The sequence below is a fragment of the Olea europaea genome, chromosome 17, assembly GCF_002742605.1.
Source record: "Olea europaea var. sylvestris chromosome 17, O_europaea_v1, whole genome shotgun sequence".
Lineage (NCBI taxonomy): Eukaryota > Viridiplantae > Streptophyta > Magnoliopsida > Lamiales > Oleaceae > Olea > Olea europaea.
The window spans coordinates 23,531,705-23,548,977 of NC_036253.1; the positions used below are offsets into that span (position 1 = coordinate 23,531,705).

Consider the following 17,273-nt stretch of genomic DNA (forward strand, 5'->3'; position numbering starts at 1 on the left):
ATTCCAATTCTCACCAAAATGGTGAGAATTAGAATTCTCGGTTATTGTAGCATTTTTAAATTTTATTTTTTATTTTTTTAAGCAATGGAAATAAATTCTAAAAATTATTGTAAAAAAAATATTTCCTTTTAATTGACAATTTTCATGTAAAACAAAGCCAAACGAACACTAAAAGATAGATGATTTTTTAAAAATTTTTTGTTAGCAATGGAAATAAATTCTATATCCAATACCAGTAAATTCTATCGCTTTAATTGACAATTTTTATATAAAACAAAGTCAAATGAACATCAAAAACACTTTTATTTCAATATTTTTCACATGAAAAATTATACTAATCAAACACAATAATTTACAATTTCCAGAAAAATAATTTTTAGGTAACTCAATTCCCTAAATTTATTTTCTTTTACCCAAATTTCATATTTTCAATCAAACGTACCCTAAGTGTTTTATGGATTTAATATTTGGTATGTGGTAAAGAAGAAAGAGATTATAGGTTGTCTTGAGTAGGCATATAAATAAGCCTAAAGTTAAGTTCAAATTCGTCCAAAATTAAATAAAAAAATAATTTCTCTCAGTTTCAATTTTCAGGAGCATACATCTACTACATATAGGCGAATTTATGGTAATGAAGAATTAATATAAGAAGAAATGGCAGATGAAACTGCGTGGGACGATGGGAGTAATTCTTTTTAATAATATTAAATAAAATTTCTTAATACGTTTGAAAAACAAAATCAACTTATATAAATAAGATAGAGAGAATAATTTTTTTGGAAAATCCCAAACGACCCACGTCGTTGACACTTCGGGTGATCGCACCCTCACATGGCCGGCGTGGGTCCCCAATGAATAAAATAATCCTGACCTCCCATATGTTTGTATTATATCAATCATGCGGTCATCTGCGCAAATTATGTAGTTTGGTCCAAATTTTTTTTGTACATGTTAAGATGGAAGTAAATATCTTTATGAGACATGAAGGGTACAAATTATGCACCCGTTTGGCCTCCATTCTCATTCTCTCTATCTCTCTCTCTTATTTTCAACCACACAATCTTCCATAAAATAATATTACACGTAAATAAAAAACTTTTCGTTCTTTTTCTTATTCTTTTTTATTTTTTTCAGCTTTCTGACTTACAAGTAATTTGGATTAAAACATTGGGTTTGAACAAACTTAATTCCAAGAAAAGATAGTAATTTTCATCGACAAGAAACAAATTTGAAATTGCCCAAACTATCTTCATTAGTTACTGTTTGGGCGACAAAATGAACCTCTAATTAGATTGTTTGGTAGGTGAACCGTGACTTTTCCCAAAACGTGCTTGGAAGTCAACGAGTCTCCGTTTGGTAGGTGGTAATTAAAAGAAGAAAGGGATTATAGATTGACTTGGGTAGACCTATAAATGAGCCCAAAGTTAAGATCAAATTCATCCAAATTTACATGAAAAAAAAAAGAAACGGAAAAAAAATTCTCACGGTTTCAGTTTTTAGGAATATACACATACCATATACAGGCGAAGAATTAATTTAAGAAGAAATGGCGGAAGAAGCTGCCGTGGGACTGGGATTTCTGCTAGAAAACTTGAAGCAGCTACTTCTTTATAATGCACATCTGATTCTAAATGTGAAGAGCTACGTCGAATCTCTGCACAACGATCTGCAATTGTTCAACGCCTTTCTAAAAGACATGGCAAAAAGGGACAACAACCCTGAAGTCCCAAATACACTGGTGAAGCAAATCAGAGACGTTGTGTACGAAGCAGAAGGCTGTGTGGACATGTATGTTTCTCGGTCAGCTATGCAAAGGACTCGAAGTGGCCTAATGAAAGTTGTCCATATATTCGATGATCCGACGAAGCGTCGAGATATGGCAGAGAAGATTAAGTCTATAAGGGCCATGGTCAACGATATATTGGATGATACGCGAGATACGGCAGTGGAGAATAAGTCTATGAGGGCCAAGGTCAATTATATATATCAAGACAAGAAATATGGGTTTGAAGCCCAGCTAGTTGCTGCTCCTCCCGACAAAAAGGAAGAGGTAAATTGCCATTACTCTCTCCGATTAGTGATTTTAATTGATGAACTTGTTGATTGTGTTTACAATTTATCAGTTCCGAGCATATTTGGCTAAGCATAACAAAAACTTGGTAATTTGTTCAATACTGGGCATCTTGAGTGAATCTTGATATTAGAAATCAGTGGAACGTTTCCATAAAATAAGGAAACGCCAGATCTGATGAATTCAATAAGAACAAAATTTAAGTTGACATACCTCCCCTGTTGTTTCGAGAATTAATTCATTTTAATACTAATTTTAAAAATGTAATTTAAAGCCAGTTTGACGCACTTCTGCTACTTGTAGAAAAGCTCTTCTATCCAAACAAAGCAATTTGAGAAAACATGTTTTATTGTAGCTTCTTTATATCAGAAGTGGTTTTTATCTTTTCAAAAGCCTTGCCATATAGAGCCTTACTCTCTAAATAATTCATTGTAATTTATATATATCATTAAAATATATGACTGATAAAGTATGTTTTATAGTCCTGCTTGACATCCTTTCCTTTAATTTAATTTATTTCTCATACTCATTTTTAGCCATACATTCACACAATAATATATTCTACATGTAAACTCAAACTTTTTCCTACATTTTTAACCATATATTCTCCAAAAAATACTATTCAAAACTATATTTTTTAGATTATAAAGATGTCAAACCGGGGCTTAATCAGGGAGTAATACTATCTATTATTAGTAGATATGCATTACTAGTTAATTAGGTGGCAATGGGTCCCTTGCTTTGTTTTTTAATGTATTAAAATACATTACATCTCTAATGGATCATGAATCAGGATTTCATCGCCACCATTACCACCTAACTAATGATGCAGCTCTACTAATGACAAATAGCATTATTCTTCTGCTATTGATCCAAAATCTTTCTTTTACAGCGTATCTTCAAACAGTTGCACCACTAAATATCATTATAGGATTTGAGTGAAGTGTGTACTACTAAACTAAGTTTGTTACAATCTTGAATGTCATTTGGTCTCCATTTAATTTCAGTACTTTTATAACGATTACTGCTCATATATATTCAAGGCCCCAATTTCACCTCAACTGATTATCGCTCACTGTTTTAAAGGCTCCCATTGTGGAAGACAACGTGGTTGGCTTTAAAGATGAGGTCGAAAAAGTAACCAAACTTCTCATTGAAGGACCTGAGGAACTACAAGTTATATCAATAGTTGGTATGGCAGGTCTTGGCAAGACAACGCTGGCTAAAATGATATATACTGATCCTAATGTTATCTTTGAATTCTACAATCGTGCATGGGTTTTTGTTTCTAAAGAATATAGTAAAAAGGAAATGCTTCAGGATATTCTACAACAATTTACTAAGCCTAGTGATGTTGACATGAATGAAGACGAATTAGCCGACGAACTTCGTAAATTTTTGGAGAAAGGAAAATATTTAATTGTCATGGATGACGTGTGGACTAACGAGGCTTGGGATGATTTTAAAACTGCCTTTCCTGAAAACAAGAACAAGAGTAGAATTCTACTCACTACTAGTATTGAGAAAGTGGCTAACCATGCCAACCCCAACATTGATCCCTATAAGTTGCGTTTTCTAACTACTGAAGAATGTATGATTTTACTCCGAAGGAAGGCACTTGGATCAATGGAGTGCCCGGATGAGTTGAGAGAACACGAACTGCAAATTGTTCAGAAATGTGAAGGACTACCACTTGCAATAGTGGTGATTGGAGGAATTCTGCTAGGAAAAGGTAAGGAAAGTGAATCGTGGAAAAAAGTTGCTGAAAGTGTGGAGGCATTTATTAACATGGACAATGAGAAAAAGATGGACCATTTTATAGAAATGAGTTTTAACAATTTACCTTATCACTTGAAAACATGTTTTCTCTACTTTGGGATATTTCCTGAAGACTTCCAAATTCCGGTGTGGAAACTGCTTCGCCTTTGGATCGCTGAAGGATTCATACAGCAAAGTGAAGGAATGAACATGAGTTTGGAGGATATTGCTGAAGAGTACTTGGAGGATTTCATCAGCAGGAATTTAGTCATGGTTGGGCAAAGGAGGTTAAATGGCAAAGTTAAAACGTGCCATATTCATGACATGCTACACTTGTTTTGCAAGACAAGAGCTGCACAAGAAAGTTTTTTCGTCGAAATTACGCAACTTAATCAAGCTACTTATTCATCTCCCAACATTGACTCTGAAAAGTGTCGTCGCCTTTCCATCAATTCCAGAATTTCGAACTATCTCTTTTCAAAACCAAGTGGTCCACGTGTTCCACGTGTTCGGTCTTTTTTGTGTTTCTCCCATGAAGAAATAAGCTTGCAAAATGAGCAAAATTCTTCCATCCCTCGTGCATTTGAATTGCTCAGGGTGTTAGATGGTAAACCCATCCATTTCACTCGTTTTCCTCCTGATCTAACTCGACTTGTACATTTGAGGTATCTTGTTCTCTCCTGCAACTTCAAAATACTTCCTGCAGCCCTTTCCAGCCTTTGGAACATGCAAACTCTTGTAGTTGAGACATCATCACGCACCCTTGAAATCAAAGCAGACGTATGGAAGATGATTCGAATGAGGCATCTAAAAACAAACGTATCCACAACATTGAAAGGCCCTCTCGCTAAATCAAGGAAAAGTAAAGAAGATTCTCGGAACTTCCAAACACTTTCTACAATATCACCTGAAAGTTGTACAGAAGGTGTATTTGCTGCTGCTCCATGCCTAAGAAAATTGGGCATCCGGGGCAAATTAGCTAAACTGTTGCATATCAAGCATAATGGATCTAGTTTGTTCGATTGTCTGGGAAAATTGGATTACCTCGAAAATTTGAAGCTATGGAATGATGTATCTCCTCAACCACCTTCTGAAGGAAAAATAAGCAGCCTTCCCCAAAACTACAAATTCCCATCGAACCTGAAGAAGCTAACAATAGTAGAGACCAGGCTTGATTGGAAGCATATGTCTACTTTGGGACTGTTGGAAGGCCTTGAGATCCTGAAGTTGAAAGACAATGCATTCATAGGAGACTTGTGGAAGTCCCAGGATGGAGGTTTCCGTTCTCTGATAGTCTTGCATATTGGAAGGACAGATTTAGTTTATTGGAAGGCTTCTGCTGTTCATTTCCCACGGCTCAAGTGCCTTCATCTTAATCACTGCAGAAAGCTTGATGAAGTCCCATTCGAGCTGGCTAATGTTCCAAGCTTCCAGAAATTGGACTTGAAATTTACCACGAGAGCAGCAGCTGTTTCTGCAAAAACTATTTCGGAGCATAAAAGGCAGCCTGGTGGTAGTGGATTTGAGCTTTCGATTTACCCTCCGGATCATTATCAATGATCTCCATTTGTTCAAGGCTCAAAAATTCTACTTCAGAGGTAATACATTTAAATCCTTGTTCTCTTTACTTGATATGTCTTTTCCTACTGAAAATTTTGTTGGAATTTGGTTAAGTAAAACAAAGAAAAGTTGATTGCGTATCAATTTCGGCCAAATATCTGGACATGTTCCGATAGTCAAATCACGCAACTGAATACACTAACTTGTTCTACTCATCGAGTCGATGATCGTAGTATATTTGGAATCTCAAAACCAGTTTTGGATGAATAAGAAATTGTTGTCCAAAGTTAGAAGAAAAACGGAAATTCTATACATAATATCACCGCTCGAGCGGCAGCCTCACCTCGGGATTTGGATTTTCATTTATTTCATAACGTTTGTTACCAACCTTTTGTTAATTCCAAGCAAGCTTTACTTTATTTATTTCTTGTTTAAGATTCAATTTTGATTATCAAAAAGCGCACACACACACATACACCAACAAACTTAAGAAACATATATTTCATGGGAAGATCCAGGTTAGAATTATTCTTCCCGAATAGTAGCACCCAGACAAGATTGTTTTTTCTCCTCAATCTATTTCTTAAAATACTTTGTGGATAGATGCTCTTTCCGCTAATCCATGATCTGAATCACAAAAACCTGAAAGATATGAAATGGAAGTTCAATCAAACATGTAAAAATTTAATGATATGATCAGCTTAAGGACTTGTATATTTGTGCAGGCAGATAATCAAATGAACAATGATGTCTTGAATGTTGAAGAAAGGAAGTTTAGATGCATGGAGCCAATGTTTCTGTTCCCTGTGTTTTTACATTTCGTTCAATAAAAGGTTGCACCTTATTTAAGTGTATGTTGAACTTCAGAATATTTGTATTTCTTTTTATTCAGTGTGTTGTACTGCTGTAATAATTTTACCTTGCTTTAGTTTTTGAATATGGAATTACTGCTGCCTTCATTTTACTTACTTATAATTCTTCTTCTTGACAAAGTGGGCAATTTTGAAGAGGCAAATAGAAAACTGCATGGTCTTGCACTCTTACTTTTTTGGACCTAATGTAATTTGCGTTTGCTTGATGAGTATGGTATTTCTACTCGGAGCAGGTTTTGCCAAGTAAATTAAACTTACGTAATATTTTATTCTCGTACATATATATATATGGAGAGACTTATTCTCTTTGACCGACTGGTTGTAATATTTCAGGAGTTCAGAAATTGGAAGCTAATGGAAGGAGAGACTTATGAGTTATGGGTATACAATTAGGAGTGAGTTATAGAAATTTCAACTACAAATTGAGATCTATTGTGAAGTTTGGTATAGTTGCAATATAACTCCAAATCCTTCATTGTCTTTAAATTGGGTTTGGGTTTGGGTTTTTACATCTTATCCATAATTGTGTTAAATACATTGATGAATATATTCATTCCTATGTGTTTCATCAATTTATTGTTTCTTACAAGCTCTATCTATTATCATTTTGGGAAGTTTCTCAGCCATACTTACCAACTTATCAGTAGTTACCCATACTTACCAAGCCGTGCCATATGATTGCGTGGCAATCAAAAGATGGTGTGTTTTTTAAGTCTGAATGATTTGGTTTGAGCCACACTCATGAACAAAAATTGGACCAAACATATGATATTGAGACGTCATATCCCAAAATTCATTGGTTGGAAGTTATTAACAGATCCATCATTTTTTTTTTCCGAGTCATATTATCCTGATCAGCATCGTCCTACAATATAGGAATTCGGACATGGAGACCATCATACATTACTAGTCATCTAATATTCTATGCAGAATATGAAGGGAAGCTTGAGAATTTTTTAAAATATTGGATTGTTGGAAGGGTTTACATGATGACCCCAAATTCGGACATATTTTTTTTCATAAAACGGAGTATAAAACATTCTGTCTTCAGGGAAAAGTTGTGGTATCTTGACGTGTAATAAATGATGTTACCGATGGCTTGATTTTGTAAACAGGGAAGGTTAGTTTCTGTTTAACAAAACGTTTGAAGACTTGTTTTATGCAAATGTTAATTACTGTGAACAAGATTGACACATTACATAATTAGAGTTGTCATCCTTACTTTGGCTTAACATTTTAAACAAGTAAAGATTTGAAATTGGATTAATCTTTGTAAAAGGAATGTAATGTACAAGTCCCGTTTTCATTGAGAAGTATTGTACCCCTATTATGAAACACGACTTCCCGCCGGTCCACAATATAAAAGCACAAAAAACATAAAGTTTTCATACTACAGGCTTGTATATATTAATAATCACAATAAGCTTAAGCAGGTACATAGAAGACGATCATTTTCCAAAAACATAACTCAAGCATGTCATTTCTTAGTACAAAAAGATGATCAAACCAGTCCCTCATAAGTTGCGATCAAAAGAGGAGTCTAGATTAAAACCATAACACATTCGGGGTGATTAAAAACTTACTTTGAAAACCCATTTTTTAGTGCAAAGTTTTGAAAACCCATTCCCTCAGCCTTGTTTCTTTAAGACTTTAACATCCCGTCCCATGCTTTTACAGGCATGCTGATAATGTATTTTAAGCGAGTGCACTAAGTACTCCATCCTCTTATAAAGTTGGGTAACAATAATGAACTAGTTTTGCAATCTTTTTTCCATAAATCAGATTCTGAAGCAGTAGGTGACTATCTAATTTGCATAGAATGTTTTGGAATTGTTCCGAGACTCAGAGCCTTCTATATAATTTGTGAACTGTTCATTAGGTTTTAAACTTTTTGCATTCATTGCTTGAGCCTTCTAGTACAATCTAGCACCGCAGTCAACCTTGTCCTATAACTTTTTTGTTGAAGCAAAGGAAGATGAATAATTGTTGTTGTCGTTGGCAACCCAAGAAGAAAAGGATAAACAATCGTGGTACATTGACACCGGTGCCGCCAATCACATGAGTGGCAACAAGGAGTTATTCTCCACAATAAATGAGTTGGTAAAAGGAAATATTATTTTTGGAGATGAAGCTAAAATTCCAATAAAAGGTAAAGGTGATGTTCTTATTCGTGCTAAAAATCGAAGTCATCTTTTGATTTCTTAAGTTTATTATTTACTTGCTTTGAAGTCTAATATTTTGAGTGTGGGACAATTACTTGAGAATGGCTACGACATTAACTTGAAGAATCGTTGCCTTACTTTGAGAGATGTTTCTCATAAACTGATTGCAAAGGTGCCAATGAAGAAAAATAGAATGTTTTTACTCAATGTTAATGTTGACTATCCAAGTTATCTAAAAGCTTGTGTTGAAGACAATTCTTGGCTTTGGTACTTAAGATTTGGTCATTTGATTTTTGGTGGCTTGAAGACCTTGACGAATGAAGAAATGGTGAATGGGTTGCCAAAAATTAATCATCCCAATCAACTTTGTGAAGGATATGCCTCGTTGGCAAGCAAACTAGAAGAAGTTTTCCAAAGGAATCCACCTCAAGAGCAACAAAGCCACTCCAACTTGTTCATGCGAGGGCCAATCAAACCACCCTCTCATGGCAAAACAAATTATTTCTTATTATTTATTGATGATTTTTCTCGCAAGACCTGGGTTTATTTTTTGAAGACGAAAGATGAAGTTTTTGGAGCATTCAAAAAATTCAAAGCCCTTGTTGAAGTTTTTGGAGTAGTAAGAAACCTAGTGTTTATCATTTACATGTTTTTGATAGTATTGCCTCTCTTCTTGAAGGGCAAAAAGCAATTGCGCGTGAAATGGGTGTACAAAGTACAGAAAAGTACTTGAGGAGAAGTACAAGGCAAGATTTGTTGCCAAAGGCTATAGCCAAAAGCATGTCATTGACTATGATGAGGTCTTTGCCCTCATTGCTCGCTTGGAAACCATTCGATTAATCATTTTCTTGGCAGCTCAAAATAAGTGGAAAATTTGTCAAATGGATGTCAAGTCCGCTTTCTTGAACGGATACCTTGAAAAAGAAGTGTACGTTCAACAATCATTGGGTTATGTTGTCAAGGAACATGAAGATAAAATTTTGAAGTTGAAGAAGACGCTATATGGCTTGAAGCAAAAGCCTAGAGCATGGTATAGTCGGATTGACAAGTATTTTCAATATCATGGATTCATCAAATGTTCACATGAGTATGCTTTTTACGTTAAAAAGGATGCATTTGGAGGTTTTATGATTGTGTGCTTGTACGTTGATGACTTGATCTTCACCGACAACAATGAAAACATGTTTGATGAATTTGAGAGAATGATGGCTCAAGAATTTGAGATGATTGACATTGGGCTCATGTCATACTACCTCGAAATTGAGGTAAAACAAATGACATTTTTATTTTTCAAGAAGCTTATGCAAAGAAAGTTCTTGAAAGATTCAAAATGAAAAATTGCAATCCTGTGAGTACTCTCATTAGGTGTGGAACAAAAATGTCAAAATATGACGAGAGCACGAAAGTGGATCCATAGACAGCTTGTTGGAATCTTGAGATATTTGATACAAGACCCGATATTCTTTATGGTGTTGGTCTTGTTAGCCGTTATATGGAGACACCAACTTTAACTCACTTGGAGATTGCTAAAAGAATACTTCGATGTAGGTTCCCTTGATTATGGCTTAGCTTATTCATCTTCTACAAATTTCAAGCTTCATGGTTATAGTGATAGTGATTGGGCTAGTGATATTAATGATCGAAAAAGCACCACTGAATTTTTGTTTTTCATGGGTAACACCGCTTTCACTTGGTGTTCAAAGAAGCAACCCATTGTGACCTTTTCTACTTGTAAAGCTGAATATGTTTTCGCTGCATTGTGTGTTTGTCATGCCATTTGACTACGGAAATTATTGGAGATGCTTTATATGCCTCAAAAAGAAGCTACACCAATTTATGTTGATAACAAGTCAGCTATTGCTTTAGGTAAAAATCCTATGTTCCATGATCGAAGCAAGCATATAGATACGAGATTTCACTTCATTATAAAGTGCAATGAGAACAAAAAAGCTGGGCTTACTTATGTGAAGACCAATGATCAGGTAGCAGACATTTTCACCAAATCATTGAAGAATGATGATTTTACAAGATTGCGTACTTGGATTGGAGTTATCAAGAGGGAATCAAGTTTAAGAAGGGGTGTTGGAAATTAAACTTAATCCATGAATGATGAAAAAAAAAATTTTTTGATGCATGAATTAATTTATTTAATATTCATGCATTTATTTAAATCATGTATCCAAATGGTTCTTTGTATCCTATTATTCATAGTATGTAGGAAAAGTCATTAATTAGTCTCTTAAATTCATACAGTGTATTTGGAATCCTTTGTATCTATAAAAGGTCTTGAAACAAAATCAAAATCAACTTATATAAATAAGACAGATGAAGTAATTTATTTATTTTTAATGGAAGCAGATATCTTCCATAAACTATACTTCACAACTCATTTATTTTTCTTATTCTTTTTTTTTTTATTTTTCTACCTTTCTGACTTATATGGTTAAGTAAAAAAAAAAAATTGTGCAGTTACAAGTAATTTGGATTGAAACATTGGTTTTGAACAAACTTAATTACAAGTAATTTTGATCGATAAGAAACAAATTTGAAATAGCCCATAAACTGTCTTCATTAGTTACTGTTTGGGTGACAAAATGCACCTCTAATTGGATTGTTTGGTAGGTGAACCGTGACTATTCCCCAAACGTGCTTGGAAGTCAACGAGTCTCCGTTTGGTAGGTGGTAATTAAAGAAGAAAGGGATTATAGATTGACTTGGGTAGACCAATAAATGAGCCAAAAGTTAAGATCAAATTCATCAAAGTTACATAGAAAAAAAAAAATTCTCCCAGTTTCAGTTTTCATGAATATAAATTTACCATATATAGGCGAATTTTTGGTACCGAAGAATTAATTTAAGAAGAAATGGCTGAAGAAGCTGCCATGAGATTTCTGCTAGAAAACTTGAAGCAGCTACTTCTTTACAATGCACATCTGATTCTTGGCGTTAGGAGTGACGTCGAATCTCTGGACAAGAATCTGCGATTGTTCCATGCCATTCTCAAAGACATGGCAAAAGGGAACAATCATCATTACGTCCTAAATGAACTGGTGGTGCAAATCAGAGACATCGTGTATGATGCAGAAGATTGTGTGGACGAGTATGTTTCTCATTCAGCTATGCAAGAGGCCCGAAATAACTTTAGTAAACTTATCCATATATGCAACTACACGGCAAAGCTTCGAAATATGGCAGTGAAGATTAAGTCTGTGAGGGGCAAGGTCGACGATATGTATCAAAAGAATATGCCTGTGTCTGAAGCCCTGCTAGTTGCTGCTCCTGATATCAAAAAGAAAGAGGTAAAATACCTTTACTCTGATTAGTGGTTTTAAAGCTTTGTTAATTGATTAGCTTAGCTGATTGTGTTTACAATTTATCAGTTCCGGGCATGTTTGGCTAAGCATAATAAAAACTTGGTAATACGTTTAGAAAAAAGTTCAATAACAACAAAAATGAAGTTGGCCTTCTTACTTCATTTCTCCTTTGCTGTTTCAAGACTTAATTCATTTTAATACTAATTTCAAAAAATGTAATTTGGAGCCCGTGAGAGCTTATGCTTCTTATAAAAGAGGTTCACGAGGAAACTACTTTATACCAATTTCTTCTTAAAACTTCTTTAACCAGGCAAAGCAATTTCAAAAAATTATCTAAACATATTTTAAAGTAGTCTTTTAGAGCATTTTCAAAAGACTTTGTATGTATAAAGAGCGTCTAATGCTTTATAGAGAACATTTTCAAATTTAAAGAGACAATTTTTATGCACTCCAGCAATGCTCTCTCTATTTTGGCTATTTATTTCACCGTTCTCAAGAAACATTTACTGATTTTTTCTCAAATTTTATTTAATATAATTTTTTATATGTTAATGGTCAATCAATTTAAATGTGTTTGAACATTTTAAAAAGCAAGGTATTAAAATTTGTGATTTATTAAACTTAATCATTGTACATTAAGAATAGAGAGCATGTTTGACCCTCTAAATTTAGAGAGCTAAACTCACTTTTTATTTTAAAAAGTTAAAATAAAGTCTCTTTGGAACAAATTTTTAAGCATTAGCTTTAAAATAAAGAGTATTAGAAGTAGTTTTTATTTTTAAAAAAGTGTCCCAAACAAGTCTTTATTTTCTAATGAAGTTTGTACCAAACTAATTTTATTACTATCTTGAACACCTTGTAGTCTCCATTTTATATCAGTACTAGAACGATTATTGTTCACATATATTAAAGGCTCCCATTGCACCCCAACTGATTACTGTTCACTATATTAAAGGCTCCCACCGTGGAAGACAACGTGGTGGGCTTTGCAGATGATGCCAAAAAGGTAACCAAACTTCTCATTGAAGGACCTGAGGAACTACAAGTTATATCAATAGTTGGTATGGCCGGTCTTGGTAAGACAACGCTGGCTAAAATGATATATAGCGATCCTGATGTTAAATCTGAATTCTACAATCGAGCATGGGTTTCTGTTTCTTAAAACTATAGTAAAAAGGAAGTGCTTCAAGATATTCTAAGACAATTTTCTAAGCGTATCAAAGCTGACATTAACGAAGTCCAATTTTCTAGGCCTAACGAATCTGACATGAATGAAGACGAATTAGATGACAAACTTCGTAATTGTTTGGAGGGAAAAAAATATTTAATTGTCATGGACGATGTGTGGACAGAGAAGGCTTGGGACAAATTAAAAACTGCTTTTCCTAGAAACAAGAAGAGTAGAATTTTAATAACTACTTGTGATGAGAAAGTGGCTAAGCATGCGAACCCCAACATAGATCCTCATAAGTTGCAATTTCTAACTTTTGAAGAAAGTAGGATTTTACTTCGAAGGAAGGCACTTGGATCTATGAAGTGCCCCGACGAGTTGAGAGACCACGAATTTCGTATTGCCCAAAAATGTAAAGGACTCCCACTGGCAATAGTGGTGATTGGGGGAATTCTGCTAGGAAAAGGTAAGGAAAGTGAATCGTGGAAGAGAGTTGCTGAAAGTGTGGAGGCATTTATAAACATGGACGAGGAGAACAAGATGCACAATATTGTAGAAATGAGTTTTGACATTTTACCTTATCATTTGAAAATGTGTTTTCTCTACTTTGGGATATTTCCTGAAGACTTCCAAATTTCGGTGTGGAAACTGCTTCGCCTTTGGATCGCGGAAGGATTCATACGGCCAATTGAAGGAACGAAGATGAGTTTGGAGGATATTGCTGAAGAGTACTTGGAGGGTTTCATCAGCAGGAATTTAGTCATGGTTGGGGAGAAGAGGTCAAATGGCAAAGTCAAAACATGTCATATTCATGACATGCTACATGTGTTTTGCAAGAAACGAGCTGCAGAAGAAAGATTATTTGTTGAAATTGCAGAGCTTAACCAAGGTACTTATTCACCTTCCAACCCTGACTCTAAAAAGTGTCGTCGCCTTTCCATCAATTCCGGAATTTCGAACTATATCTCTTCAAAACCAACCGGTCCACATGTTCGGTCTTTTTTATGTTTCACCCATGAAGAAATAACCTTGCAAAATGAGGAAAAAATTCTTCCATCCCTGGTGCATTTAAATTGCTCAGGGTGTTAGAAGGTAAACCCATCCATTTCACTCGTTTTCCTGTTGACCTAACTCAACTTGTACATTTGAGGTATCTTGTTCTCTCCTGCAACTTCAAAACACTACCTGCAGCCCTTTCCAGCCTTTGGAACATGCAAACTCTTGTAGTTGAGACATCATCACGCACCCTTGAAATCAAAGCAGATGTATGGAAGATGATTCAAATGAGGCATCTAAAAACAAACGCATCCACAACATTGAAAGGCCCTCTTGCTAAATCAAGAAAAAGTAAAGTAAATTCTTTGAAAACACTTTCTACAATATCCCCTGAAAGTTGTACAGAAGATGTATTTTCTGCTGCTCAAAACCTAAGAAAATTGGGCATTCGGGGCAAATTAGCTAAACTGTTGTATGTCAAGCATAATGGATCTAGTTTGTTCGATAGTCTGGGAAAATTGGATTACCTTGAAAATTTGAAGCTATGGAATGAAGTATCCCCTCAACTAACTTCTGAAGGAAAAATAGTTGGCCTTCCCCCAAAATACAAATTCCCATCGATGCTGAAGAAGCTAACAATAGTAGGGACCAGGCTTGATTGGAAGCATATGTCTACTTTGGGACAGTTGGAAGGCCTTGAGATCCTGAAGTTGAAAGACAATGCATTTACAGGAGACATGTGGAAGTCAGAGGATGGAGGTTTCCGTTCTCTAATAGTTTTGCATATTGAAAGGACAGATTTAATGTTTTGGAGGGCTTCTGCTGCTCATTTCCCACGACTCAAATGCCTTCATCTTAATCAATGCAGTAAGCTTACTTTGGTCCCGAAAGAACTTGCTAAGGTTCAGAGTTTCCAGACATTGGATTTGTACCGTACTACCAAAACAGCAGCTGATTCTGCAAAGGAAATTTTGGAGCACAGGGCAGGATTGAAGCTTTCCATTTACCCTCCGGATCATGATCAATGATCTTCTTTTGTTCAAAGCTCAAAAATGCCACTTCACAGGTAATACATTTTAATCCTTGTTCTCTTCATGACTTGATGTTTCTATTCCTATTGAAAACTTTAAGGAACATATCCAAGTAAACATGTTTGCTTCTATCTTTATAGTATTAAAGAATTATGAAAATTATTTCTAGTGCAATGGTGTAAAAATTCAATGATATGATCAACTAATAGATTTGTATTTTGTGCATGATCAACAGTGATGTCGTGAGCGTTGAATAAAGGAAGTTTAGATGCATGGAGCCAATGTTTCTCTTCCCTGTGTTTTTACATTTCGTTCAATAAAAGGTTGCACTTTATTTAAGTGTATGTCGAACTTCAGAATATTTGTATTTCTTTGATTCAGTGTGTTGTACTGCTATAATTATTTTACCTTGCTTTAGTTTTTGAATATGGAATTACTGCTGCTTTCATTTTACCTATTTACAATTTTTCTTCTCGACAAAATGGTTAATTTTGAAGAGGCAAATAGAAAACTGCATGGTCTTGTGCTCTTACTTTATCGCACCTAATGCAATTTGCCTTTCCTGGATGCTCAGTATGGTATTTCTACTTGGAGCAGGTTTTGCTCAAATGTTACTTTGGATTAGACTACATCAATTTAAGTCCGATTAAAAGAATAATAGATTAATAGAGTTGATGAGAGCTTGCAATGTTAATTAAGTAAAAAAAAAAAATTCCTCTTTTCATTTTTACCCCACGTGATTTTTATTTGATATGAAACTAATAGTGTAATACAATTGAAATGTTACTTTTAGAAACCAAGTCCAAGTTGATCACGTGTCTTATTTTCTATGGAATGATAGTACCAAGAAACCAATAGTAGTGTATAATGCTAACTCTACCATTTGAACCCACTCTTATCCAATTTATGGTGGTAGACGCCTTTTTTATTATTATTGCTCTAAAGCTCAATTTGTAAATATTTATTTTTATTATAAATACCCCATGAAGTCAAGAGAAATTTTCACCACAGAATATTTCTTCATTGACACTGTCAGAGAGAGCTCAAGCAGAGAGAGAAAGAAACACAGGAAAAGTGTTTTCACGTGGATTATTTTACTATTTGACAAAGAATATAAGAGTGTGTTTGATTGATATAGGAATGATTATTTTACACATATTGTCATGTTATTTAATTACATTGAAATAGATTAATGAAGGGTGTAATCTAAGGTTGAATATTCATTATTACTAGTTGCAAGTCAACACTTCAATTATTTGATTGCTTCGACCGCCACAACTCAACTAGCTAATTATTCTTCATCGAAAGTCAAATTCCCTCAAATAAGTGTTAGGGCTTAACCAATGTATTTAGTGTTTTTGCTCTTTTCATGCACTTATTTTTTCTGTTTTACGCAAGTTTTTTTCCCATTAAACTTTCTAGATAACCTTTGTAGTGAGCTTTAAGTCGATGACTCTCAAATCAGATGATTTTAGAGCACACCCTTACAGGCTCACTGATCCGAGTAAAAAAGGCTTCGAAGAGAACCAATTTTTATTTCAAGTGCAGTTTTATCTTTGATTGCCTTCTAAATGACTCATGTAGCAAGTTTTAGGCCGATGACTCCCTACTTAGACGACTTTAGGGTACCAGGTTTCAAGATACCCTTGCAAGTTTAATTACTTGAGTCATGAAGACTTCAAAGAGAAGTTTGTAGATTTCAAATATATATCTTGATTAGTGCAATGTCTCTCTCACACACTTATTCAAACAAATCGGCCTCAAACTTAAGACTTTCACAGAGTTTTATCATGTTAGTCTAAGACAATCCACACATAAGTTTCCACATATGGAATCCAAATTCATATCCGCATCTTCCTACAACTGTAAAGTTACCCCTAAACTATACTAACTTTGATCTGAGGATAAATAATTTACTATAGTTTAAGTAAAGCATCTATATCCAATTAAATCAATCTATATAACAAATGATTCAACTCGTTTCATCACAGTGTCAAACTCAATTCTAGTGAATTTATAATATTAAGTTTTGCAATGTTAAGTTTCAATTAATCTAGCATGTATCTTATCCGCAGTTCATAAATCAACACCAAATCTCAAAGTAAAACGTAATTGTAAGCCAAACTATCCAACTCACACAAAAATTTTAGATAAGCAATTAGGCAATAACAATAATACACTCCCCAAACTTAAACTAAACATTGTCCTCAATGTTAAATATAAAGGAAAAGGAGGAGGACTTCTATGAAATATCAGTATTGCCTATGATGTTGTAGTGCTTTGGCGTTGAATTTGATTGACTCTTCCACATTCTCCCCCCCCCCCCCCCCCACCAAAC

General features: G+C 34.6%; 1 protein-coding gene and 1 pseudogene across 1 annotated transcript; both read left to right on the forward strand.

Moving 5' to 3' along the window:
• Positions 1-1,427: 1,427 nt before the first annotated feature.
• LOC111365465 (putative late blight resistance protein homolog R1A-10) lies at positions 1,428-6,357 on the forward strand. The gene is made up of 3 exons (XM_022986016.1): positions 1,428-2,050; positions 3,158-5,427; positions 6,115-6,357. Exons 1-2 carry the CDS (start codon positions 1,547-1,549, stop codon positions 5,387-5,389), a joined length of 2,736 nt encoding a protein of 911 aa, XP_022841784.1. The 5' UTR covers positions 1,428-1,546; the 3' UTR covers positions 5,390-5,427; positions 6,115-6,357.
• A 4,817-nt stretch (positions 6,358-11,174) lies between these two features.
• Positions 11,175-15,371, forward strand: LOC111365466 (annotated as a pseudogene).
• The last annotated feature ends 1,902 nt before the right edge of the window (positions 15,372-17,273 follow it).